The sequence below is a fragment of the Carcharodon carcharias genome, chromosome 14 (genome assembly GCF_017639515.1).
Source record: "Carcharodon carcharias isolate sCarCar2 chromosome 14, sCarCar2.pri, whole genome shotgun sequence".
Classification (NCBI taxonomy): Eukaryota; Metazoa; Chordata; class Chondrichthyes; order Lamniformes; family Lamnidae; genus Carcharodon; species Carcharodon carcharias.
The window spans coordinates 99184633-99211909 of NC_054480.1; the positions used below are offsets into that span (position 1 = coordinate 99184633).

At 41.5% G+C, this 27277-nt stretch overlaps 1 protein-coding gene across 12 annotated transcripts in view; it reads left to right on the top strand.

The window, feature by feature from the left end:
• Positions 1-27277, top strand: part of eps15l1a (epidermal growth factor receptor pathway substrate 15-like 1a) — a 375872-nt gene that overhangs the window by 177077 nt on the left and 171518 nt on the right. For all 12 annotated transcript variants that reach the window (XR_005945120.1, XM_041204271.1, XM_041204267.1 and 9 more), the window contains 6 exons: positions 4435-4632; positions 10981-11151; positions 13075-13201; positions 13322-13375; positions 17940-18085; positions 26457-26511. Coding sequence is in view for 11 of the 12 variants with exons in the window: in XM_041204271.1 (XP_041060205.1) it covers positions 4435-4632; positions 10981-11151; positions 13075-13201; positions 13322-13375; positions 17940-18085; positions 26457-26511 (751 nt within the window). In the remaining variant the exon portion in view is untranslated. The remainder of the gene's footprint in view (positions 1-4434; positions 4633-10980; positions 11152-13074; positions 13202-13321; positions 13376-17939; positions 18086-26456; positions 26512-27277) is intronic.

A 27277-nucleotide genomic window follows, 5' to 3' on the forward strand; every position in this document is an offset into this window, starting at 1 on the left:
AGTTGCCCAATGTTGCCTTGTGCTACAGTTACCTGTTTGTGCCATAGTCCACTGCAAGACTTGCTCATAATAATGCAGGTCTTAGTGAGACCCCTGTTCCTACTCTTCCCATGAATACCTTTTAATGAAGGTATCATGTGCTGCCTGCTTGTCATGGCGAGTACAACCTGCAATTTATTCTTGTATCCAGATAGCCCATTGAATCCTTTACCTTTCTGCTGTCGTGCATGTTGCACTAATATTGTCACACTCCGAATTCTCTAGGAACAGAAAACACCAGAGTCAGAATATCTGCAGCCTTCCAGTTGATATTGACAATGTATCTGAAAATCAGCTAAAATCAGGCTTCTGACCCACAGCTAATAAGCAATTACATTCTGAATAAACTATGTTTAATCAACGGTTATACTTTGAAACATGCAGGTGCAGCAAACAATTAGAAGAAGAAATGACGTGTTAATCTTTATTGCAAGGGCTTTGGAGTATAAGATTAATTAAGTCTTATTGAAATTATATAAGGCTTTGGTGAGACTATACCTGGACTATTGTATACAATTTTAGCCTTCTTGCCTAAGGAAGGATTGTTTTAGAGGGAGGTGCAATGACGGTTCACTAGACTGATTCCTGGGATGAGGGGGTTGTCCTATAAAGAGCGATTAAGCAGAATGGGCCTATACTCTGGTATTTAGAAGAATGAGAGGTGATATAATTGGAACTTACAAAATTCTTTAAGGGTGACAGGATAGATGCTGAGAGACTACTTTTCTTATTTGAAGAGTTTGGTACTTGGGGACCCCAGTGTCAGGATAAGGTGTAAGCCAACCAGTTACTGATATGAGAAATTTCTTCGCTTAGAGGGTTATGAATTTTTAGATTCTCTACCTCAGAACTGTGAATGTTCAGTCTGTGAGTATATTCAAGACTAAAATCACCAGATGTTTGGGAATTAGGGGATCTGGGATTGGCAAGAAAGTGGCATTAGATGTAGAAGTTTGACCATGATCTTACTAAATGGCAGAGCAGGTGTAGGTGGCCATATGGCCTACTCCTATTTCTTATGTTTATGTGACATTTGGGGGCACAAGTTGACCTTGCGAGCAGAATAATTTATCGTGAATTACATTTAATAATGTTCCTGCTTTTATAAAGGGCAGTTGTCTGACTTAATGGCCTGGATGTTCTGGCCAGCTTCGGAGACAGTTTGTCAGACTCTGACTCCGATTTAAACTGCCCGCTTATCATTTTATGCTAGAGCTTTTGCAACCTTTGATGCCTACTCCAGCAGGGATTTGTAACTCCAGCACAACTTCACCCCCTTTTCTCTTCAAGAACTGAAGACATGCCCCTTAAGGTCTTGTTTTGAACATTGTTCAAACATTGTTATAACATTGTTTTAAATTGAGTTGTCAATGCCAACACTGCACAACCCTCCCTCACAGGTAGTGCCAACATGCTTTGCCCAGCTCACACCCCACAATGCTCACTGCCCTCACCTGAATGATACTCTGCCCCCCTTTATCAACCCCAACAATATTCAAGCCCAACAGTTTTGACCCTCCCTCACCCCCGACAATGCGCGCACCCTTCCACACCTGACAGTGCTCACCCTATCTCTTCCCCTGCACCTCACAACAATGCTGACTGTTCCAACGTTGGCCAGACAAGGGCCAAGGATTCCGGAAGGTGAGTTGGGAGAGGGGGTGTGGGAGGGCTGGTGGGCTGAACGTTGCCAGGATGGGGGCTGAACATTGCTAACAGAGGGTGGAGGGGTAGGTTGGTTAGTGGCAGGTGTTGAACATTGGTTGGGGTGCTGGTATTTTGGCACTTCAACCAATTTACTTAGCGTTACGCTGGCTTTATACCTGCGATGAAAAGCTTGAAGTAAATCTGTGTAAACATCAGGGTAAGTATAGGGCAAAATAGCCCAAGTCTTTGTGACTATGGCCATCTGATCCCACTGCCGTTGGAATCGCAGAGCAGTCTAGATGGGGTAAAACTGGCAATGGGAAGTTGAAACTTCTCGTGTAAGTACCACAGATGTGCATGTGGTCTGGACTTCCTCAGGGTTCTGATGAGCTTCAGCGTCCATTTCGGAAGATTTGGGCCAATGTGAGTACAGGAAATCCACTAGCATGTAGAATTTCTTAAAACTCTGTGCTTCTCCCATCATCACATCACACTTTTTGCCAAATTCCAAGGTCCTGTTTATATAGAAATTTCTTGCCGCTGATTAAGTCAGATGTCATATTCTTAAAACAGCTTCAACTATGACCAGTGAGCAAAATTCATGACTTTATTTTCATTGATTTGATACTTTTTGACTTCCAAATACTTCCATGTGCCCTGCTGCTTCTTGGTAAATTCATAGCACTCCTATCAAATGAAGACTATTTTCTAATTCCCTGCTTCTACTGTCCTTCATAGCTCTCTCAATATCCACCTTCATTGCTTCATACCTCCATCAGCTCAGGCTAAATGCCTGAGCACTCTTCTTATAAATTGCAGATCTACCTTTCCATGAGCAGCACCACAGACAACCACTTGTTAATATATATTGTGTGTTTACTGTCTCTCACTGCTAGCATTATATTTTGTGATTGACGCAAATTTCATATTCATAAAATCTTCACGACCAGATCTTTAAGCAGTGATGAAAATTAAACAGAAAAAAGTGCTTAAATCTTTTTGAAAGGCCAGAACAAATCCGAACTCAATTATTATCAATGTGCAAAAATACTCTCGCTTTTAAGAGTGTTCAAAGTCTTTCGTTTGGACTTTGCTGTCAGCGGTGAAGCAATAGCTCTTGTTGCTGACCTCAACGAAAGCTTTTCAAGAAGATCTAGCAATCTCTGTGCTGTGGATTTCCCCATTCCTGATGTTGGTTTGAATCTGGTACCAAGTCAAGGGGATTTCCAGGCATCTAGTCAACAGCAATGTCCTCGTACAAGGTAAGCAGCCAACCACACAGAAATATATTCACAAACAGTAAACCGGGAAGTAAAATGCACTGATGACCCATTACTTTTAATTAAGTGTTACAAAGAGCAAAACAAATGATTGGGACCTACATATGGATTAAGGTAGGAGGTTAAAATGTGAAATTATTTTATCATGGAGAAATTTGACATTCCACAAATATAAAATTAGTTTTTCAAGGCCAGATAGGTTTTTCAGTAGTAATTAAGAACTTAGTGTGCCAATAAAAAACAAGTTATACCTCATTCAACAAGGTGCAACTTTTTCCAAATGTCTTACAGCGAGATTAATAATGTGGAAGAAGTTGTTCTCGTAAATTCAGTGATTTCTAATTTGGGGTGCATTTCAAGTAGTGCACCCTAGGGAGAGGCATAGAATCACTGATAACTTCTGCATTTCCACATTTAATTGCGCATGTGCATACTCCACAAGCTGTTGTCAGAGGAATATGACCACGAATGCAAACAATTTTGCAGTCATTACAGCAAAATCCAGGTGGTTATGTTTTAGCTCATTCAGAGAGCAATCATGCTGAGTTGGAGAGCATTATCAACTCCACTTGTGCATCCAGTTTGTAGTGTGCCACAATTTGAGCATGTGCTCTGTGGAGAATTTCTTGGCACGGATCACTATAATACTTTCAAGCAGTTCTTGCAACTTGACTTTTCAAGCTGTAACAATAATTGAGTTTACTGTTTCAAATAATTTCACAACAAGTGGGAGCATGGACTTTAGAACCTTTTTCGAGGTAAGGTTTAACAACATAAAACAACTTCAGGAAAGGCTGAGATAAATTGACTCAGGCCAAAAGGGGAGACTGATTAGAAGGTTGGTTGCTGATTTATGATTTGTGGGGTGGCATGGCAGAATTGCTGAATACAATTCCTAAAGCTTAACACAAATTGATTTCCATGAAATAAAAGCAAATTTGACCTATTCGGTCATCACAAAACAATGGTCCATACATATGCTGTATGTGGAATTCAAAACAGCTATATTATCTGAATCCCCAGGAAAAATGCCATGGGAGATCTGGGAGAGTATCTGTGTGTGTGTCTGTCTGTGTCCTGCAAATTATTCAAATCGTTGAATATTTTGTATCCTTTGAGCCCCTCACAACATCTTTTGCATATTGCTGTGTTTTAATCAAGTAAGCCTGTCTTAGCTGATTTTGTGTTCAAGGTGTTTTTAGTGACTAATGCATGGGGGCGAATCATAATTATATAAGCTCCATTTGATGTACTGTAACTGCAGCTTCTATTGTCCAGAAAATAGTGCATCATTTTTTTGAAGCCAATAGGCATTACATGTGATGTGACTAAGCCTCAGACATAATGAGATCTTTGAATGCTGTGTTTGAACGATGCATAGTGTGTACTGTATTTTTTCAGGATTTCTTGACAATTGTTACATTGCTGGTGTTGTGTGATTTAATCCTATTGAATTTGTGTGCCACAGATTTCATCACTGAAGACGCAGATTGCAAATCAGGAGTCAGACATGCAATCCCAGGAAGAGGAGCTAAACAAAGCCAAGGCAGAGCTGAATAAACTGCAACAGGAGGAATCGCAATTAGAACAGAGTATTGAGGCTGGTAAAGCCCAACTCGAGACTATCATCAAATCACTGAAATCTACCCAGGATGAAATTAATCAGGTGAGAACTGTATATATTTGTTGCTGTTCCCTGTACTTCCGCCTTTCTGTGTCTCCCTCTTTCTCAGTTGGATTTTTAAAGGGAGGATTAAGAAATCATCCACGCCTTTACAAATTTACAGAAGAAATGCATTTTTGAAAGAACCATTGATTTCATGTTCAGATTCCTAAATTGATGGGGGCAGGAAGAACCAGCTTTCTTTCCCCCTCAACCCCATAGCTTTGCTCTGTGTAGAAATTAACAAATTGACTTTGTATCCTTAAAGATTTTGTTTGACATCTGAAAGTTTAATTCATGGACAACCCAGAAAATCTTTCACCATCCTCTGGCACTACTGTCTCTGTTTTAAGCTGATGGTCAGGATTATGTCAGTTACAGCTTTGTGGAATAACTTTGCCATGATTTGACATAGAGGTTGGTCCTTGGGGTGCATTCATCCTGGAGGAAGAATGGGAACTAGCTTATGGTTTTAGGCATCTGTTTGCTGACTTGTGTCTGTATCTCCCTGTTACTCTTTTTTATCAGCTTTTGAAGTCTTATTGACTAAAGGGTTGATATCAAGGAACTTGACTGTCACTCAGGCACAAGACCATTCATCTGGGTCTCTGGTGGCTTTCACTCAACACCCTACACTTCTAGATAAAGCAACAGGTGTGAATACAGTATATTATTACTATAGACAAGATCACCAGTGGGAACCCTTTTTGAAAAATATAGCAGATTATAAAATCTGCCTGCTAGTAATCTGATAAGGCAGAGGTTAATTACGAAACATATTCATTTAACACTTTGGTATTTGGATAAAGAACAAAATGATTCAATGAGTAACAATAAAGCAATTGTATTTCAATTCCTGGTTCATGCTTTGTTTTTCCCTCCGTCCCGATCTCTCTCTTACTACCACCACCATCCCCCCCAAACCAGATTGTTGCCTGGTGTCTTTGGCAATGCTCAGGGTGTGTATTTTGACAGTTCTCTGCTCTAGTCCTTTGATTCTGTGTTAGTGATCTCATAAATGGCGGGTGCTCTCCATTGCCTAACATCCCTATTTATATTGATACTGGAGCAGAATTTCATTTTAAACTAAAACAATCTGTCTCTTAAGTCAATGCCTCAGCTTTGGAGCTCATTTATTACCATGTAGATATTAAGTATGCAGATATTTTAATAGTTAAATAGTATGGAACAGTGTAGGACTTTATTTTGTGTGTGTGATATTGTAAGTTTTGTGTGTTATGTGGCAGAATTTGATTATGTAACATATAGTCAATGTGATCTGTAAAAGAAATACAACCCAGTGATTTTATGGAGATGTGTATGATTTTTGTGCTCTGGAGTGACTGGCTTGTAATTCAATAAAAGATACAACACTGGCCCCACAGCATTGATTGGGTTTTTCTCTGCCTTGGGAGCTGAAATCCTTCCCTATATTTTTGTCTAGCCTCACTTTCTCCTCTAGCCTCCATGCCAACAGCCCACACCCACTACTTTCCAAAACCCTTGCCCCCGCAACCCAGCCCTTATATTTTGCCCCAGCTTAGGCCTTGCTCATCAATCAGACTGTCATTTCTGATCTTCATTGACATACCCTACCCGCTTCCCTCCACCCCATCGGCCCCATTTTAGAACAGTCACCAAATCCAAGCTTTTGGCCATGTCTCTGTCTTTTTTAATCCCCTTTTATATTGCAATTTATGTCCCCTGTTCTATGAAGCTTCTGAAGGATTTTCTGTGTCAAGGGCACCAAATAAGTGTTGTTCTACTGTTACACTGTAAACAAGTGAACCCAGCAGCTTTAATGCAGTTAGCAAAACAGAGAGTGCAGAAAGCTGGGTAAGTTGTGCACTTGGAGCTCTGTAGTGTTTGGTTTAGACGATTATTTTCTTTGTGCAAAGTGTTTAAGTTGTGAAAGTAATGTTTCTGTGGGCTGAATTATTCCGTAAGGGCAAACAAACAGATCAATTAAGTCGTATTGTGCAGATGCTTTAGTGCATGGGATGCAGATAAGTTTTGAATTAAGGGAATTGGAGAAGCAAGGATAAGAAGGAAGATGTGTGGTAGAAAGGAATGTAGGAGGTGAAAACGCAATGGAAAGAAATAAGAGAATAAGCTGAAAAAAAAACTGGGGAGCAGATTGGGAGGCAGAGATTGAAGCAAAATTAATAGTAATAAAATTCCATATTTTATGAACTGTATATTTTTCTGTGTGGCGAGTTTTTAAAATTTTGCTGCAGAGATTTGATGTGCTGTTGTGTTCAACAGTTAGATGTCTAAGAATCTATTTGATCTAATTTGCAATTATTATAAAAATTCCCAGGAAAATAAACATATCACAGAAAGAGACAGGTAGGAGGGAAAAATAAGTAGGACAGTAGGTTGTGAAGAGGACATAAGGTGTCTGCAAAGGGATATAGACAGGTTAAGTGAGTGGGCAAAAATTTGGCAGTTGGAGTATAATGTGAGTAAAAGTGAACTTGTCCACTTTGGCAGAAAGAATAGAAAAAATAAGTATTATATAAATGGAGAGGGATTGCAGAATTCTGCAGTAAAGAGGGATCTCTGTGTCCTGGTACTTTTTTATTATTCTTTCACAGTACGTGGGCATTGCTGGCTAGGCCAACATTTTTATTACCCATCTCTAGTTGACCTTGCGAAGGCCGCGATGATCCACCTTCTTAAATTCTGCTGAGCATGTGGTCTAGCCAAGCCCACAGTGCTGTTTGGGAGGGAATTCCAGAATTTTGACCCAATGACGGTGAAGTGACAGTGATATAGTTCCAAGACATGATGGTCTATGACTTGTAGGATACTTGTAGGTGCTGGTGTTCCCATGCATCTGCTGCCCTTGTTCTTCTAGTGGTTTGAAGATTCTGTCGAAGGAGCCTTGGTGAGTTGCTGCAATGCATCTTGTGGATGCTGCCACTGTGCATTGGTAGTGGAGGGAGTGGATGTTGGAGGTGCTGGATGGGGTGCCAGTCAAGCGGACTGCTTTGTCCTGGATGGTGTCGACCTTGAGTGTTGCTGGACCTGCACTCATCCAGGCAAGTGGAGAATATTCCATCACACTCCTGACTTGTGCCTTGTAGATGGCGGTTGGGCTTTGGGGAGTCAGGAGGTGAGTTTCTCACTACAGAACTCCCAGCCGCTGATCTGCTTTTGTAGCCATAGTATTTATGTTCAATGGTACCCCCCAGGTTGTTGATAGTGGGGGATTCGGCGATGGTAATGCAATTGAATGTCAAGGGGAGGTGGTTAGATTCTCTCTTGTTAGAGCTGGTCATTGCCTGACACTTGTGTGGCACGAATGACTCTTGCCACTTAGCAGTCCAAGCCTGAATGTTGCCCAGGACTTGCTGCATATGGGCACGGACTGCTTCAGTATCTGAGGAGTCACGAATGATGCTGAACATTGTGCAATCATCAGTGAACATCCCCACTTCTGACCTTATGATGGAGGGAGGGCCATTGATGAAGCAGCTGAAGATGGTTGGGCCAAGGACACCACCCTGAGGAACTCCTGCAATGATGCCCTGAGATTGAGATGTTTGACCTTCAACAACCACAACCATCTTCCTTTGTGCTAGGTATGACTCCAACCAGCGGAGAGTTTTATCCTTGATTCCCTTTGACTTCAGTTTTGCTCAGGCTCCTTGATGCCACACTCGGTCAAATGCGGCCTTGATGTCAAGGGCAGTCACTCTCACCTCACCTCGGGAGTCCAGCTCTTTTGTCCATGTTTGAAACAAGATTGTAATGAGATCAGGAGCTGAGTGGCTCTGGCGGAACCCAGACTGAGCGTCAGTAAGCAGGTTCTTTTTGAGTAAGTGCTGCTTGATAGCACTGTCTATGACCCCTTCTATCACTTTGCTGATGATCGAGAGTAGACTGATATGGCAATAACTGGTTGGATGGATTTGTCCTATGGACAGGACGTACCTAGGTAATTTTCCACATTGCCAGGTAGATGCCAGTTTTGTAGCTGTACTGGAACAGCTTGGCTAAGGGTGCAACTAGTTCTGGAGCACAGGTCTTCAGTACTATTGCTGGGATGTTGTCAGGGTCCTTGGCCTTTACAGCATCCAGCATGTTCAGCTATTTCTTGATATCACGTGGAGTGAATTGAATTGGCTGAAGACTGGTGTCTTCTGGGAACCTCAGGAGGAGGCCGAGATGGATCATCCACTTTGCACTTCTGGCTGATGATTGTTGCAAACGCTTCAGCCTTGTCTTTTGCATTGATGTGCTAGGCTTCCCCATCATTGAGTATGGCGATATTTGTAGAGCCTCTTCCTCCAGTTAGTTGTTTAATTATCCACCATTCATGACCGGATGTGGCAAGACTGCAGAGCTTAGATCTGATCCATTGATTGCGACATTGCTTAGCTCTGTCTGTCATATGCTGCTTTTGCTGTTTGGCATGCAAGTAATCATGTGTTGTAGTTTCACCAGGTTATCATCTCATGTTTAGGTATGCCTGGTGCTGCTCCTGGCATGCCCTCCTGCTCTCTTCATTGAATCAGGGTTAATCCCCCTGCTTGATGGTAATGGTAGAGTGGGGGACATGCTGGACCATGAAGTTAGAGATTGCGGTTGTATACAATTCTGCTGCTGATGGCCACAGCACCTCATGGATGCCTAGTTTTGAGTTGCTAGTGGTAACCAGCAGAAGGTTTCCTTGCCCATGTTTGACCTGATGTCATGAGATTTCATAGGATCCAGAGTCGATGTTGATAACTCCTAGGGCAATTCCCTCTTGACTGTATACCACTGTGCCGCCACCTCTTCTGTGTATGCCATTGGTGGGTCTGTCCTGCTGGTGGACGTAGCCAGGGATGGTGGTGCCTGGAATATTGTCCATAAGGTATGAATCACAAAATGTTAATATACAGGTACAGCAAATAATTAGGAAAGCAAATGGAATGTTAGCATTTATTGCAAGGGCAATAGATTACAAAAGTAGAGATGTTTTACAGTTGTACAGGACTTTGGTGAGACGACATCTGTAACACAATTCTGTGTGCAGCTTTGGTTTCCTTACTTAAGAAAGGATATAATTTCATTAGAAGAAGCTAGAAAAGGTTCACTTGACTGATTTCTGGGATGAAAGGAGCATCTTATGAAGAAAGGTTAGACAGGTTGGGCCTATACCCATCGGAGTTTAGAAGAATCTGAAGTAATCTTATTGAAACATATAAGATCCTGAGGGGACTTGACAGGCTGGATGCCGAGAGGATGTTTCTTCTTGTAGGAAAGACGAAGACGAGGAGAAATTTTTTTCCGTCAGAGGGTCATTAGCATATAGAATTCTTTTCCCCAGAGGAGTGGAGGTAGAGTCATTGAATATTTTTAAGACTATTGTACAGATTCTTGATTAACAAAGGTTTAAGAGGTTATAGGACATAGACAAGAAAGTAGAGTTGAGGCCACAATCAGATCAGCCATGATCTTATCAAATGGCTGAGCAGGCTTGAGGCGTTGAATGGCCTTTTCCTGCTCCTAATTCGTGTGAGATCTCAGCCTTAGAGTGTTTGACACAGTTTAGATCCAGTCTAGCTGATAACTGGCATTGTCTTCAAGTATGAAATATTGCAAAGTGAGCACTGGGAGGCAGAATTGCTTCAACAATTTGCATTACATAATCTGCTTATGTAATGTTGCATGAAACTATTTCAAATTATTAGTCTTTTATATGAGGGGTACTAGGGCAGTAAAGTGTGTGACTGTAACACTTTGGTATATTGATACCTGTTCTCCACTGCTACAAGCTGAAGATCTCTATTTTTTATGGATGGTGTTACACACTTTACGAATCTTTATGGGTTGTGCTGGTATAGATTAGTTGCCTTTACCTGCTATCTGCTGAACTACTCTTCCCAAGTACCAGAGGATAGCAATGGGCTTCTGGCCTATCTATGCATCTGCTGTGAATGTCAGCCATGGCTCAGTTGGTAGCGCACTTGCCTCTGAGTCACAAGATTTCAGCTTCAAGTTCCACTCCAGTACTTGGACACAAAAATCAAGGCTGACACACCAGTGCAGTACTTGAGGGAGTGCTGTACTGTCGAAGGTACCGGGAACTATTTCAAAGATGCGCATGGGAGTTATCTGGTCATTATCACATTGCTGTTTATGGGAGTTTGCTGTGCACAAATTAGCTGCCATGTTCCCTACATTACAACAATGATTGTACTTCAAAAGTTCATCATTGGTTCTAACGGGCTTTGAGACATCCAGTGTTCATGAAATGTGCAATATAAATGTAAATCTTTTTGTTTCTTAAATATTGTATTAATTTGAACACCTTATGCTAACTCATTAATGTGATCACTTCTGCTTTCATAACTCTAGGCAAGAAATAAACTTTCCCAATTGCAAGACTCACAGCAGGAAGTTAGTAAAAACATTGACCAGTACAGCAATGCACTGAATGGCTCGTTAACTGATCATGGCGGAAGCATGACGAACCTGGCAGACATGAGCGATGGCATCACAGAGAGAGACAGCGGCTTTGCAACAATGGTGGGTAGGGGAATATGCTATGGAGTCATTTCAGAGGCTTCATTCACTCCTTTTCTCTTTCCTACCTAAAGAAACCTCTTGCAAAGGAGCAGGTCAGCCAAAGCAGATACTCGTCTTTTTGGCCAGAAGAACTCCAATAGGTCCATTTGAAGTGTTTATTTATTGGCCTGCATTGAGCACCATTCCCACTCCAGCAAACAGGCCGTCCAGGCCTCTTGGCTCCCAGTTGGCTTCAGAACAATATTTAATCATAGAATTTAACAATCTGGATGAAGATCATTTGGCCCATCATATCTGTGCAGCCTGTCTGAAAGACAGATTCATTTGGGCCCATTCACTTGCCTTTTCGTACAGCCTTCTAAACCTTTTCCAATATTTACCCCTTTTGAAAGTTGCTAGCCGACCTCTTGCAACTCGCCTCAAGATTTAACTTTGTGTGTAAAACAGGGTAAGATGACGAGGGAGAATTTTACTCAGGTGTGTTAAGACCTCAATAAAAATCAGTAAGATTTTTAATAAGTTACAGATCACTATTATACAAATGTTTACTGTCCATCTTAGTCATACATTCTGTCCTTAGAATATTCTAATTTTATTTATAGCCAAATAGGAAAACTTAGGGCATGTTGGAAACAAAAAAGTCAGCTTGGTAAATAAGAATTTTTCTGAGCTTGGAATGTAACACTGGTGATATAGCTGCACCACTGCTACAAGGATAAATTAACATATTCTGTTTCCATTACAAAGGTTAACGTAGGAATTATACAGTTGGGACAGAACTACATGAATACATGAAGAAAGGTTTTGTAGACAAGAATTTGTGTCCAACCATAAGAATTTTAATAAGATGGATAAATTACAGATTTTGCTTCTCCGCTTTTTCTAATGGGACTTTCCATGCCAAATAGTGTTTGCATTCTTTAATGAAAAGTATTCCTTCCAATCTTTCCCTTTGAATTTTTGATGTTAATATTAAATATATGTTTTTCGTTGCAGACCCATTGACCAGTAGAAATAGATTTTCCCAATTTACCTCATCAGAACTTTTTAGCATTTGTGTCCCTCTTTGCAATCTTCTTGTTTTAGTGATGAGAGTCCCAGTTTCTTTAGTCTTTCCTGTAAAGTAAAATTTCTCATCCCTGGGAACATCATGGGGAATCTCTACTGTGCACTACTCATGGCCCTGACAAGCTTCCTAAAGTAAGATGCCCATATCTGGACACTATTCTAATTACAGCCTAACCGAAGACTTTTTCTAGCTTTGATATTACCTCTTTGCTTTTGTACTGTACACCTCTGTGTTGAAAGCTTAGGATTTCATCTGGGTCAGTTTTAAAAAAAAAACTTTCTCATCTTGCCTCTCACTTTTGAAGGTGGCACTCCTAAGTCTGTCTTCCCCATAATCCTTTTAAAGCTTTGTTATTAGTGCATATGTCCTCTCATTTTTCCTCTTAAGATGTATCATCTTAGGTTTCTTCATATTAATTTTCATCCAACATCTTGTCCCTCTGTTCCTACAGTCATTAGAGATCATCTAATTGAAATCACAAATTTTTTGTGTAATATGCAAATGTTGATAATTTGCCCTAATACCCTGACCCAGGTGACTCTACTATTTGCGCCCCTCCAGTTGATTAGAATTGACAGTCTTAATCCTACTGAGAGACATCTGCCTGCGTAGGGAGAGGTGAGTAGAAGCAGGTGAGATGCTGTTGGAAAAAGGGGGAACGGCAAGCAGGGAATAGGCAAGAAGACATTATAGAGGCTTGAGTTTTTAGAACCATTCAATTTAGACAAAATAATTTTTTTAATTTGATGTGGAATCCAGCCTTGGTGTATAGAGTAGAGGATGCCATATATTTATATAGTGGTAATCAGTGAACTTATGCACTGGAAATAGATTGAATTTTATTTTGTGTTTAGGATGATCCCTTCAGGGGCAAAACATCACCATTCAATAATAATGTTCAAGAACTGCACACAGACCCATTCCAGTCAGAAGACCCCTTCAAGACAGATCCATTCAAAGGGGCTGATCCCTTCAAAGATAGTGAGTAGCTTGTACTTTGAAACTGAAGATTTAGTGACAGCATTTTTACTAACCATCTGTGTAAATGAATTTCGTTCAATTTATCTAAACTTTATTTGTGCACTTGTGTTTCCTGAACAGGTGATCCATTCCAAAATGACCCTTTCGCCCAACAGCAGACAGCTGTTTCAACAGGTATGATATTTGGAATTCCTTGTTCCTTGTTTTTCAGTGTCTGTGATTCGCCCACTCCCTAGGACAAGAGCGTTTTAATCCCCAGCCTCCAATCATGTTGTTTCATTGCTATGCGCATTTCAAAGTTCTTTTCTGACTTCTGATATGGGCGGGACCTTTTCTAAATATGGTTCCCCATCACATCCTAGAGATAATGAAATTCGACGCTGGGCTGATGAGAGTTTTTTCTGAACCTGTCAGCTGGAGCCTCCTAGTTCTGTATAGCATCCATCGTACAGAGAAGTCAAGTGTGATTAAGCAACAGGCAGATTTAGAACTCAAAATTTGTTGAGCCTTTGAATGGGAATCAATATGTAGATAGCACGTATAGAGAGGTGGTCACACCGCAGGCTAAGAGTCCACAGGCAGGAAGGGAATGGGTGACCACCAGGCAAAGCAAGAGGACTAGGCAGGCAGTGCAGGAATCTCCTGTGGCTATTCCCCTGCAAAACAGATATACTGCTTTGGATATCGTTGGGGGGAATGGCCTCTCAGGAGAAAGCAGCAACAGCAAAATTTGTTGCACCGCGGTTGGCTCTGCTGTACAGGAGAGGAGTAAAAAGTGTGGGAATGCAATAGTTATAGGGGATTCAATTGTAAGGGGAATAGATAGGAGTTTTTGTGGCTGCAAACGAGACTCCAGGATGGTATGTTGCCTCCCTGGTGCTAGGGTCAAGGGTGTCTCAGAGCGGCTGGAGGACATTTTGAACAGCCAGTAGTCATGGTATACATTGGTACAAATGACATAGGTAAAAAAAAAGGGATGCGGTCCTAAAAGCAGAATATAGGGAGTTAGGAAGTAAGTTGAAAAGTAGGACCTCAAAAGTAGTGATCTCAGGATTACTACCAGTGCCACGTGCCAGTCAGAGTAGAAATATATTGGATGAATACATGGTTGAAGAGATGGTGTGAAGGGGAAGGTTTCAGATTCCTGGGGCATTGGGACCGGTTCTGGGGGAGGTGGGACCAGTACAAACTGGACGGGTTACACCTGGGCAGGACCAGAACTGATATCCTAGGGGGAACGCTTGCTAGAGTGGTTGGGGAGGGTTTAAACTAAAATGGCGGAGGGATGGGAACCTATGCAAGAAACCAGAGGAAGGGGAATCAAAGACAAGAACAAAAGACAACGGAATAAGAAAAGTGATAGAGAAATCAAGGGCAAGATTCAAACAGGGCCTCAGTGAAAAATAGTGGGAACAGGACAAGTAATGTTAAAAAGACAAGCCTTAAGGCTTTGTGCCTTAGCGCGAGGAGCATTCGCAATAAAGTGGATGAATTAACTACGCAAATAGATGAAAACAGTTATGATATAGTCAGGATTATGGAGACATGACTGCAGGGTGACCAGGGATGGGAACTGAACATCCAGGGGTATTCAGTATTTAGGAAGGACAGACGAAAAGTAAAAGGTGGTGGAGTTGCAATGCTGGTTAAAGGAGGAAATTAATGCAATAGTGAGGAAAGATATTAGCTCCGACGATGTGGAATCTGTACGGGTAGAGCAGAGAAACACTAAGGGGCAATAAACGTTAGTGGGGGTTGTAAACAGACCCCCAAACTGTGATGTTGGGAAAGGCATTAAACAGGAAATTAGAGACGCATGTAATAAAGGAACATCTGTAATTATGGGTGACTTTAATATGCATATAGATTGGGCAAATCAAATTCGTAACAATACTGTAGAGGAGGAATTCCTGGAGTGTATAAGAGATGTTTTTCTGGACTAATACATTGAGGAACCAACAAGAGAACAGGCCATCCTCGACTGGGTATAGTGTAATGAGAAAGGAATAATTGGCAATCTAGTTGTGCATCTGGGGGATGAGCGACCATAATATGATAGAATTCTTCATCAAGATGGAGAGTGATGTAGTTGATTCTGAGACTTGGGTCCTGAATCTTAATAAAGGAAACTACGATGGTATGAAGCGCGAATTGGCTATGATGGATTGGGAAATGTTACTTGAAGGGATGACGGTGGATAGGCAATGGCATACATTCAAAGAGCGCATGGGTGAACTGCAACAATTGTTTATTCCTGTCTGGCGCAAAAGTGAAACAGGAAAGGTGGCCAAACCATGGCTTACAAGGGAAATTAGAGATAGTATTAGATGCAAGGAAGAGTCATACAAATTGGCCAGAAAAAACCATAGACCTGAGGATTGGGAGCCGTTTAGAATTCAACAAAGGAGGACCAAGGGATTGATTAAGAAGGGGAAAATAGAGTACGAGAGTAAGCTTGCAGGGAACATAAAAACTAACTGTAAAAGTTTCTATAGGTATGTGAAGAGAAAAAGATTGGTGAAGACAAACGTAGGTCCCTTACAGTCAGGAACAGGGGAATTTATAATGGGGAACAAAGAAATGGCTGACCAACTAAATATATACTTTGGTTCTGTCTTCACAAAGGAGGACACTAATAACATACCAGAAATGTTGGGGAACACGGTATAGTGAGAGGGAGGGACTGAAAAAATCAGTATTAGTAAGGAAATGGTGTGGGGAAATTGATGGGATTGAAGACCAATAAATCTCCTGGGCCTGATAATCTACATCCCAGAGTATTTAAGGAAGTGGCCCTAGAAATATTGGATGCATTGGTGGTCATCTTCCGAGATTCTATAGACTCTGGAACAGTTCCTACAGATTGGAGGGTAGCTAATGTAACCCCACTATTTAAAAAGGGAGGCAGAGAAAAAACAGGGAATTATAGACCAGTCAGCCTGACGTCGGTAGTGGGAAAATTCTCGAGTCCATTATAAAAAATTTAATAGCTGAGCACGTGGAAAACAGTGGCAGAATCGGATAGTCAGCATGGATTTATGAAAGGGAAATCTTGCTTGACAAATCTACTGGAATTTTTCGAGGATGGAAGTAGTAGAGTTGATGAGGGGGAGCCAGTGGATGTGGTTTATTTGGACTTTCAGAAGGCTTTCGACAAAAGTCCCACATAAGAGATTGGCGTGTACAATTAAAGCACATGAGATTGGTGGTAGTGTATTGAGACAGATAGAAAACTGGTTGGCAGACAGGAAAGAAAGAGTAGGAATAAAGGGGTCTTTTTCCGAATGGCAGGCAGTGACTAGTTGGGTACCGCAGGGATCAGTGCTGGGACCCCAGTTATTCACAAAATATATTAATGATTTAAATGTAATATCTTCAAATGTGCAGATGACACAAAGCTGGGTGGGAGGGTGAGCTGTGAGGAGGATGCACAGATGCTTCAGTGTGATTTGGTCAAGCTGAGTGAGTGGGCAAACACATGGCAGATGCAGTATAATGTGGATAAATGTGAGGTTATCCATTTTGGTAGCAAAAACAGGAAGGCAGATTATTATCTGAATGGCTATAAATTGAGAGAGGGGAATGTGCAACGAGACCTGGGTGTCCTTGTACACCAGTCGCTGAAGGTAAGCATGCAGGTGCAGCAGGTAGTAAAGAAGGCGAATGATATGTTGGCCTTCGTAGCCAGAGGATTTGAGTACAGGAGCTGGGATGTCTTACTGCATTTGGACAGGGCCTTGGTGAGACCACATTTGGAATATTGTGTGCAGTTTTGGTCTCCTTATCTGAGGAAGGATGTACTTGCTATAGAGGGATAGCAGCGAAGGTTTACCCGATTAATTCCTGGGATGGCGGGACTGACGTATGAGGAGAGATTGAGTCGATTAAGATTATATTTGCTGGAGTTCAGAAAACTGAGGGGGGATCTCGTAGAAACCTATAAAATTCTAACAGGGCTAGGCAGGGTAGATGCAAGAAGGATGTTCCTGATGGTGGGGGAGTCCAGAACCAGGGGTCACAGTCTGAGGATATGGGGTAGACCGTTTAGGAGTGAGATGAGAAATTTCTTCACCCAGAGAGTGGTGAGCCTGTGGAATTCATTACCACAGAAAGTAGTTGAGACCAAAACATTGTATGCTTTCAAGAAGGAGTTAGATATAGCTCTTGGGGCGAAAGGGATCAACGGGTATGGGGAGAAAGCGGGAGCAGTCTATAGATGATCAGCCATGATCATAATGAATGGTGGAGCAGGCTCGAAGAGCCGAATGGCCTACTCCTGCTCCTAATTTCTATGTTTCTTTGTAATTGATCAGCCATGTGGCTTCTCTTCAGCTGTTTTCCGGGTGTTATTGTAGATGTCAATGCTTCAGGTATAATGGCATAACTAAGCTAAGTCTAAGTGGATTTAAATTGGTCAATAACTCTTAACTTAAAACCTGAAAATGCTGTAAACACTCAACAGGTCAGATGGAATCTGTGGAGAAACAGAGTTAACGTTTCATGTCAGTGAGCTTATATCAGGCCTACTCTGAAGCATTTATTGGTCTTCTCTTCACATAACTACTGAATGATTCCAGATTTCCAGCTTCCTCAATATTTTTCTTCGGTTTTCGTCAATAACTGCTGACGTTCTGCATATTTACCCATTATACATCCTCAGTCTTTCATCTTTCTTTTACCTTACATTCTGTGGTCATGTGCTAAATCTGGCTCCTTTTGACCTTGCTTTTCTGTACAGATCCATTTGGTGCTGATCCATTTAAAGAAAGCGATCCGTTCCATAACGTATCATCTGATGAGTTCTTCAAAAAGCCCCCAAAGAGTGACCCTTTTACATCATCATCTTCCGACCCTTTCAGCAGAGAGCCCACTGTGCCACCTAAAGTAAGTGAGCTTTTGAAGTGTTGAATCTTGCAGGAGGCAATGGAAAAGCTACTTTAATGTTGGTACTTGTTTTCAGAGCCATGTATCCATTTGCTGTCTCCCCATATTTATATTGCTAAATCTGGATTTTGTGTTGCTTTTGAGCCTATAAATCTGTTGCTGGAATATGAGAGCCAGATTTAATAGTGTAAACAAGAGGAACCAGATTAGGAACATAGGAGCAAGAGGTCATTCAACCATTGGAGCCATTTCTGCAATTCAGTTGGATCATGTCTGATCAATATCTTACCTTCCTTGCATATCTGCCTACCTTGATTCCATTACCCATAATACAATTGCCTAACAAGATTCTATCAATCCCATTTTTGAAAGTTTTATTTTAACCCCCCTCCAGCCTCAGCAGCTTTTGGAGGAGATTTCTACTAGCCTATGTGTGAAGAACTTCTTCTGACTTCACCTCTGAATGGCCTAGCTCTAATTTTAAAGTAATGTCCCCTTGTTGTAGACTGCTCCACTAAAGGGAATCGTTTCCTCTCTTTACTCTATCAAATTCTTTAATCACCTTAGACACCTCAATTAGATCACTTGTTAATTTTTTTATACTTAAGGGAAAGCAAACCTAGCCTCTGCAATAAAAACAGAAAATTCTGGAAATACTTAGATAAAAGCAAAAAACTGCGGATGCTGGAAATCCAAAACAAAAATAAAAATACCTGGAAAAACTCAGCAGGTCTGACAGCATCTGCGGAGAGGAACACAGTTAATGTTTTGAGTCCATATGACTCTTCAACAGAACTAAGGGAAAATAGAAAAGAGGTGAAATATAAGCTGGTTTAAGGGGGGTGCGACAGGTAGAACTGGATAGAGGGCCAGTGATAGGTGGAGATTGCCAAAAGATGTCATAGACAAAAGGACAAAGAGGTGTTGAAGGTGGTGATATTATCTAAGGAATGTGCTAATAGGTGACAAGGGTAGAAAGCAGGATGAGCAAGATACAGATAACCCTGGTGGGGTGGGGGGAAGAGATCAAAATAGGCTAAAAGGTAGAGATAAAACAATGGATGGAAATACATTTGAAAATAATGGAAATAGACGGGAAAAGAAAAATCTATATAAATTATTGGAAAAAAGGGGGATCGAAAAGGGGGTGGGGATGGAGGAGAGAGTTCACGATCTAAAATTGTTGAACTCAATATTCACTCCGGAAGGCTGTAAAGTGCCTAGTCGGAAGATGAGGTGCTGTTCCTCCAGTTTGCGTTGAGCTTCACTAGAACGTTGCAGCAGGCCAAAGACGGACATGTGGGCAGGGTGGAGTGTTGAAATGGTAAGCGACAGGGAGGTCTGGGTCATGCTTGCGGACAGACCGAAGGTGTTCTGCAAAGCGGTCACCCCAGTCTGCTTTTAGTCTTTCCAATGTAGAGGAAACCGCATTGGGAGCAGTGAATGCAGTAGACTAAATTGAGGGAAGTGCAAATGAAATGCTGCTTCACTTGAAAGGAGTATTTGGGCCCTTGGACGGTGAGGAGAGGGGAAGTAAAGGAGCAGGTGTTGCACCTTCTGCGGTTGCGTGGAAAGGTGCCGTGGGAGGGGTTTGAGGTGTAGAGGGTGATGGAGGAGTGGACCAGGGTGTCCCGGAAATATTTAGGTCAAGCAGCATCAGTTTACAACAAAACAGAGTTAATGTTTCAGGTCAAGAACCTTTCATCAGAACTGGAAAAGACAGAGATGCAATAGGTTTTGAACAAGGGATGGCTGAAGGACAAAGGAAGGTATGTGATAGGGTGGAAGACCGGAGAGATTGAAAAACCAAAGAGTTAGTCCTACAGAGCCAAAGGGAATATGATAGGGCAAAAGAAGAAACCAAAGCTGTGTCTAAAGCAGCTGTTTTACTGTCTGAAAGCAAAAATGAGGAAAACCGAAACAAGCAATGAAATTAAATGAGGAATGAATTTATGGTCTGAAATTGTTAAACTCAATGTTGAGCCTAGAAGCCTGTGAGATGTCTAATCAAAAGATGAGTGCTGTTCCTTAAACTTATGTTAAGCTTCACTGGAACCAAGGACAGAGATGTCAACATAGCATAAAGTGGAGAATTAAAATAACAGGCCACTGGAAGTTCGGGGTCATGTTTGTGGGCTGAATAGAAGTGTCCCACAAAGTGGTCGCCCAACCTGCTTTTGGTCTCCCCACTGTAGAGGCAACCACGTTGTGAGCAATGCATATAGTGGACAAAATTAGAAGAAGTACATGCAAATTGCAGCTTCACTTGGAAGGAAGGTTTGAGGCCTTGGATGGTGAGCAGAGCGGGTATATAAGGATAGGTGTTACATCTCCTGTGTTTGCATGGGAAGGGGACAGGGATGTAGGGGGTGATTAAGGAGTGGACCAGTGAGTCCCTTTGGAATGCTGAAAGGGGAGGGGAAGGGAATGTATGTTCAGTGGAGGCACCACCCTGGAGGTAAAGGAAACGGCAGAAAATGATGAATACTTTTGTATTGTGGGGTGGCAATAAGGGGAATGCTATCGTGGTTCTGGGAGGGAGGGAAGGGGTGAGAGCAGAAATGCGGCAGACATGGTGAGGGCCCTGTCAATCATAGTGGCCGGGAATTTTCAGTTGAGGAAAAAGGACGACATATCAGAAATGTTGATGTGGAAGGTTGCATCGTCGAAACAGATGTGAAGGAGATGGAGGATCTGGGAGAATAAAATGAAGTCCTTACAGGGTGAGGGTTGAGAGGAAGTATAGTCGAGGTAGCTGTGCGTGTGAGTGGGCTTATAATGAACATTAGTTGATAAGCTATCACTAGAACTGGAGACAGAGAAGTCAAGGAAAGGAAGAGTTAGAGATGGACCACATGTGTCTGAGAGAAGAGTGAAAATAGGAAGCAAAGTTGACGAAATTTTTCAATTCAGGGCAGGAGCAGGACATGTCACCAATACAGTCATCAATGTATTGGAAAAAGAGTTGTGGGAGGGGGCCTGGATAGGTCTGGAACAAGGAATGTTCCACATACCTCACAAAAAAACCCATACAGCTACCCATAGCAACACCTTTTATTTGGAGGAAGTGAGATGAATTAAAGGAAAAATTGTTCAATGAGGGAACAAGCAGAGAAGGATGGTGATTGATGGAAACTGGTTGGGCCTCCTTTTGGGGAAAAAGTGGAATGCCCTCAGGGACCCTAGTGAGGGATGGAGATACAGAGAAATTGGATGCCCTTGGTGAAGAGGTGCCGGTTAGGGCCAAGAAATTGGAAACTTACCTGTTCTTAAAGTTTAATCCTTTTAGCCTCTATTGTTTTGGTAAATCTGCACTGCACTCCCTCCAAGACCAATATATCCATCTGGATTACAGAAGTTTGTTTCTTATAATTTGACTGAAACCAACCTCTGTGTAAAAGTGGTTGAAACCTCAACATTTGCTTTGAAGCTAAACTGACCTTTTGACTGTTCAGTATTTTCACTTCTGTGATCCAAAGGTAGATTACCGAGTGGCTCTGATTTTCAGTGTGGCAGCCTGCAGTCATCTTTGAGATGTATTGTCTTTTCTAAAGAGCTATTGCATGAATAATTACTGATGTTTGTCACTTAATCTGAAAGAGAATTATAGAACTGATAGAATGCATTTAAAGGGGGCTACAGAAGACTTTCTAGCACACACTAGTGATGTTGAAAGCAATAGTTTTTGTTTATCCTAGGAAGCCTTTCCAAGGCTTTTATTGCATTCGGCATTCATTCAGGCCCTGACTATTGGATTCATCATGTCAGTGAGTGAGAGGAACATGGTAAACACAGCAATAGTTTTCTAATGTAACATCTGTGCAGTGCACCCCATTCAAAAGCCATGTTAGCCTTTCTTGTGGGGTGACATATATTAAGGTTAGGATTACATTTCTCAGTGATGCCAGAAGGTGGCATTTGGATAAGAAGTTCATTGTTAAGAATTGAGTCAAAATGTCACATTCACCTGTTCCAAAATGCTTACTGTTCTGGAGGATGCTGATGTTTTGGTCAAGCTTGGAAATATGTTTACTATTAGTGACTTTAAAAACAATATACTTTGGGTCTGGAACATCTCCTGCAGGCTGACTTACATTTTATTTTCCTTTGTATAAACAAAATTAAATTTGGGCCAACAGTCCTAATCCCCATTGCCCGACAGGTCTCCCTCTTAGCTCACACTCAAAAACTAAAATATTTATGTTTGTGACTCCATCAAGACCACGGTCCATGTCTCTGAGATAAAAGAAGTAAAATGTTTCCCTGTGTCACATCAGCTCACCCTCCAAGCTTGGTCTAATCTCTCAACTATTTGAAATAACACGAAGATTCAGTTCCATTGGTACATGCTCCCCACTCTTTGCCTGGCTTTCTTTTGTTTGACAATCCGAGAAACAACTTTAAATGTTGAAGGCCACATCCATCAAACAACTCCAAGGCATCTATTGATTGTGAGTGAATAGAAGCTTTTCCATCAGGGAAGGAACCTACAGTTCAGTGCTTCACAAGACTTGGTAACCTCCCCACAGTTCAGCTGACCTCCAAAAAGTTTAATTCTCCCTCCTATTCTTGGTCACTGCTACAAATCTCCCTTCATCTCTCTGGAGTGTGGCACCATCCAGCCTTGCATCTGTCGTTTCACCTCAGGGACTACTTCCAGCCCTCTCCTGCTGGCTTGCTCCAGCCCTGATCCATGCTCTTCAGAGCTCTGCAGTGCTGCTCCTAAAATAACTTTTTAGATAATTAAAACCTTTGCCCCATTCCTTTCTCCTCTTAGTTCTGCAATACAGGACCACCAATATTTTTTTAAATGTTTGTTGCACCAAATTTTCAATGTCTTTATAACTAATAAACAAAAATGTTCAAAGAAAATGAAATAAAAATGCTACTATGATGTATTTCCTGGTTTTCTTGCAGTAGCATCAGGAAATAAGTCGTTAATTCTTGGAGGGAGATGAATCTTTAATTCCTGTATGGGTGACCACCTTCCCTTAAGTTGAGGGGCAGGGGGAAACGCTCAGTATAGAGCAGGAGGGGAAAAAGATTAATGGACAGGGCTGGCAGTGGGGCAAAGCCAATATCAAAGAAGATGGCTTCGAGAAGACTTTTCCAAGGTAGAGTGGCGAGGAGGCACATCAGACAAAGCAAAGAGTTTGAACAGATAAGAATATACATGCTAAGGTGACTGCAAATGCTGGAGCAGGCAACAAGAAGTTGCATTACAGTGTTAAATGAGTGAAGGATATGTCAGAGATGAAAGGTCGGGGAGTGCGCTGTCGTTGGGTAGGTCAAGACTGTGGAGGATTTGAAAGCAATATATAAAAAAACCTGACCTTTTAATACTAAGTTACCATGTGAGGCTCCAGATGGCCACATCTGTAGATATGTAGAACTGATTCGTGCAAGCAGTGGTAAGTGTGCTGAAAACTACAAGTTAAAAATAAATCTTGTGAAATACTCACGTACAGAGCCCTGCAAGCGGAGAGATTCCTGGTATAACCCATGAACATAACTACATAAAAAAGGCAAAAAGAGCAATACAGGAAATCTGGCAAGAAGACAAAAAAGCTGTAAACATATTGCGATCTGTCTGCATCTGTGAAAAGGACTGATCTTGCTTTTTGTCTCTTCCCCCCCCACCCATCATTTTCTGTTTTTTTATTTTATTTTATTCTGTTATTTTATACAGGCAGAGTGATTTGTGCATAATTATCCTGGGTTAGCCATTCCAAATATTCTGATAAATTGGTGAGAATACCCTTGATTCTCTGGATTGCAAACTTGGCAATCCTGTTCAAATTCAGCAAAGTTAGTTTTACAGGCATTAGAACATCATTATGATCAGCCATCAAACCACAATGGATCATTCAGATTGCCCTGAAAGTCCTATCTCATTTGCATGTGCTTGTGCCAATTGGAATTTTACCTAAACCTGCCCATAAAATACAGATCTGCCGTAATCTATTAGTTACATTATCACCATGTGCTGCCTGAACCACAGTTTAAAAATGCAGAAGCGGTTTTTGATTATTCAAAAAGAGACCCTTTTGTGGGACTGGGTGGTGTTTGGGTTAGGCATCACGCTTTCTCTGGTTAGACTTCAATTTAATCGAGCTTTTTCTCTTTCTTCCCTTTCCTGCAAGAACATTGAGATATTCTGACATTCAAGACATTATATTTAAAGGAAGCAACAACTAATTAATTACCTTTGAAGTACAGTCATTGCCCTGTAGGGAGAAACAGTAGTCAATTTACCCACAATAAGGCCGCACTAACAGGAAATGAGATGTTACCAGTTAACCTGTTTTGGGCTTGTTGCTTGAAGGATGAATGTTGGCTAGGGCACCGGGTGTGTTGCTCTTCTCTTGATCTTTTACATCACCTGAACAGATGTCTCATCTAACAGATGGCACTCCCTCCATACTGCACTGGAATGTCAGCCTAGATTTTGTTTTCACTGAGGAGGCGAGACATTGTCTTTACCAGAATTATGTGGTGGTCACTGCTGCCAGTGTTATCATGGATTGATGTGCCTGTGACAAGCAGTTTGTTGAGGGTAATTGTATATCAATTGTATTAATAGCTTGGCATTCACTTGTGCCCCTATAAATAGAAGCAGACTGGTTCATATTTTAATGTGTGTATCTGTAAATAAATGCTTATAAAAGAATGAAAAGGTTGACTCAGTTCTCTCCTTCTCCAACTGGTTTTCTATATTATTATCAATGAGGACTACGTACAACAACAGTAACTTGCCTTTGACGTAGAAAAATATCCCAAGGAGCTTCACAGAGGGGAAATTTTAAGAGTGAAAGGAGGAGTTTTTGGGACAAACAACCAAGGTCAAAAAAGTTGGTTTTAGCAGGGTTGTGAAGGAAGTGAGGGAAGTGGAGAGAATTAAGAGTTAGAGAGGAAATGTCACAGCATGGGTTCCAGCTGGCTAGCCATCATTAGTGGAGTGAAAGGGAGTTGGTTGAACCATGTGCTGAATTTGAGGTGAAGTCTTGTAGGGCTGGAGAAGGTTGCAGAAGTAAGAAGGATGAAGCCAAAGAGGTATCTAGTTGCAATGGTGGTAATTTTAAATGAGATGTTGGTGGACCAGAAGTCTGTGTCAAGTAGCAGAAAGAATACTGCTGGTGTTACAGGAGAGAATACGGGCTGCAGAGTTTTGAATCAGCTAAGGGTTACAGGAGATGGCGAATGGGAAACCAGCAACTGTCCTTTTAAGCTACACACCTGGGTGTCTATGCAGTAACACAGACTTGCTGTGCAAGCCACATAACAAGCATCCAAAAAATTTAAAAGGTTGTGAATGCTGAAATGAAATGTACAGCAAAAAAAAATTTAGAGGGTTGGAAGCAGTCAAGAGAGCATTGGAATAGTTGAACCTGTAAGTGACAAAGGTACAGATGAGCGTATCAGTAGCATTGTTATCGTAGGCATCTTTTCATTTATGTGAGATGATGAACGTGTAGCAAATCAATTGGTGATGGGATGGTTTCACATGGTGCGCTTTTGCTGGTGGCTGAAGAGACCAGCCTGAGACAGGCAGATTCTGCTACAAGTGCCACAAATGAGGTGGTTATCAGGCGTCATTGTGGGGTCCTTTGGAAATCACTGTTGTAATTTAGGAAACACGGCAGCCAGTTTGCACACAACAAGATCTCATAAACACTAATGTAAGAGAAAAAGCTCCTACAAACAATGATATGACAGTGATGAGATAATCAGTTTTTGTTATGTTTGAGGGATAATTATTGGCCAGGACACAGGAGAACTCACCTGCTTTTCAAGTGGGATCTTTTTACACACACTTGAGAGGGCAGACAGGGCCTCAGTTTAAAATATTATTTGAAAGACAGCGCCTCCGATAGTGCAGCGTCTCCTCAGTACTGCGCTGAAATGTTAACTTCAATAATGTTTTAGAATGGGACTTGAACTCACAACTTTCTGACTCCGACAAGCATGCTACCATTGAGCCATGGCTGTCAATAATGGGGATGAGCCACAATGCATAAAATTAAATCTCCATAGGAGAATGGTTAGCACTAATTATTCTCTCTGTATCGCAGAAGTTGCTGAGTATTTGTTGCTCATCGTTGCTTCACCCGAATTCAACACTATCACATATCAGAGCTGCTTACAACTCTGCAGATGCTGAGAAGACTTCAGAATCTGTCAAACACTAATGTGTTTTGACTTTGTCTTTCTAGTGGCAGTTACTTTTACCTGTTCATTATTTAATATACCCGGATAATTTAAAATGATCAATGCCATGTTAAGCTGAATCTAGTAGTATCAACGGTTGGGTTAAGATTGCGAAGAAATTGATATCTTGCAATGTTTTCATTAACTTTTGTTTAAATTTTAGGCTGACCCCTTTGGAAGCAGTGACCCTTTTGCACCGGCAGCATCCAAGGGCCCAGGTGAGTTGTTGCCCGTTATAATATAAAATGATTGTCTAAATGGCAACGGACATTCCATCAGTCCTGGTATAACAATCAGCAGAAAATGTTGGAAATACTCAGCAGGCAAGGCAGCATCCATGGAGGGAGAAATAGATAATAACACCTCAGATTGATGATCTTCTTGCCAATTCAAATGTAAGGTCACAACCTATAAGACCTAGGAGCAGAAGTAGGCCATTCAGCCCATTGAGCCTGCTCCACCATTTGGCCCATTGAGTCTGCTCCGCCATTCAATAAGATCATGGCTGATCTGATAATCCTCAACTCCACTTTCCTACCTTTTCTCCACAACCTTTGATTCCCTTACTGATTAAAAATCTCTATCTTGAATATACTTAACGACCCAGCCTCTACAGCTTTCTGTGGTAAAGAATTCCACAGATTAGCTACCCACTGAGAGAAGAAATTCCTCCGCATTTCTGTTTTAACTGGGGGCCACCTTACTCTGGGATTGTGCCCTCTGGTACTAGAATCTTCCATAAGGGAAAACAACCTCTCAGTATCTACCCTGTCAAGCCCCCTAAGAATCTTAGATGTTTCAGTAAGAACACCTCTCATTCTTCTAAACTCCAATGAGTACAACCTCTCCTTATAAGAAAATCCCTCCATACCTGGGATCAACTTAGTGAACCTTCTCTGGATTGCCCCCAATGCCAGTATATCTTTCCTTAAATAAGGGGACCAAAACTGTTCACAGTATTGTAGGTGTGGTCTAACTAATGCC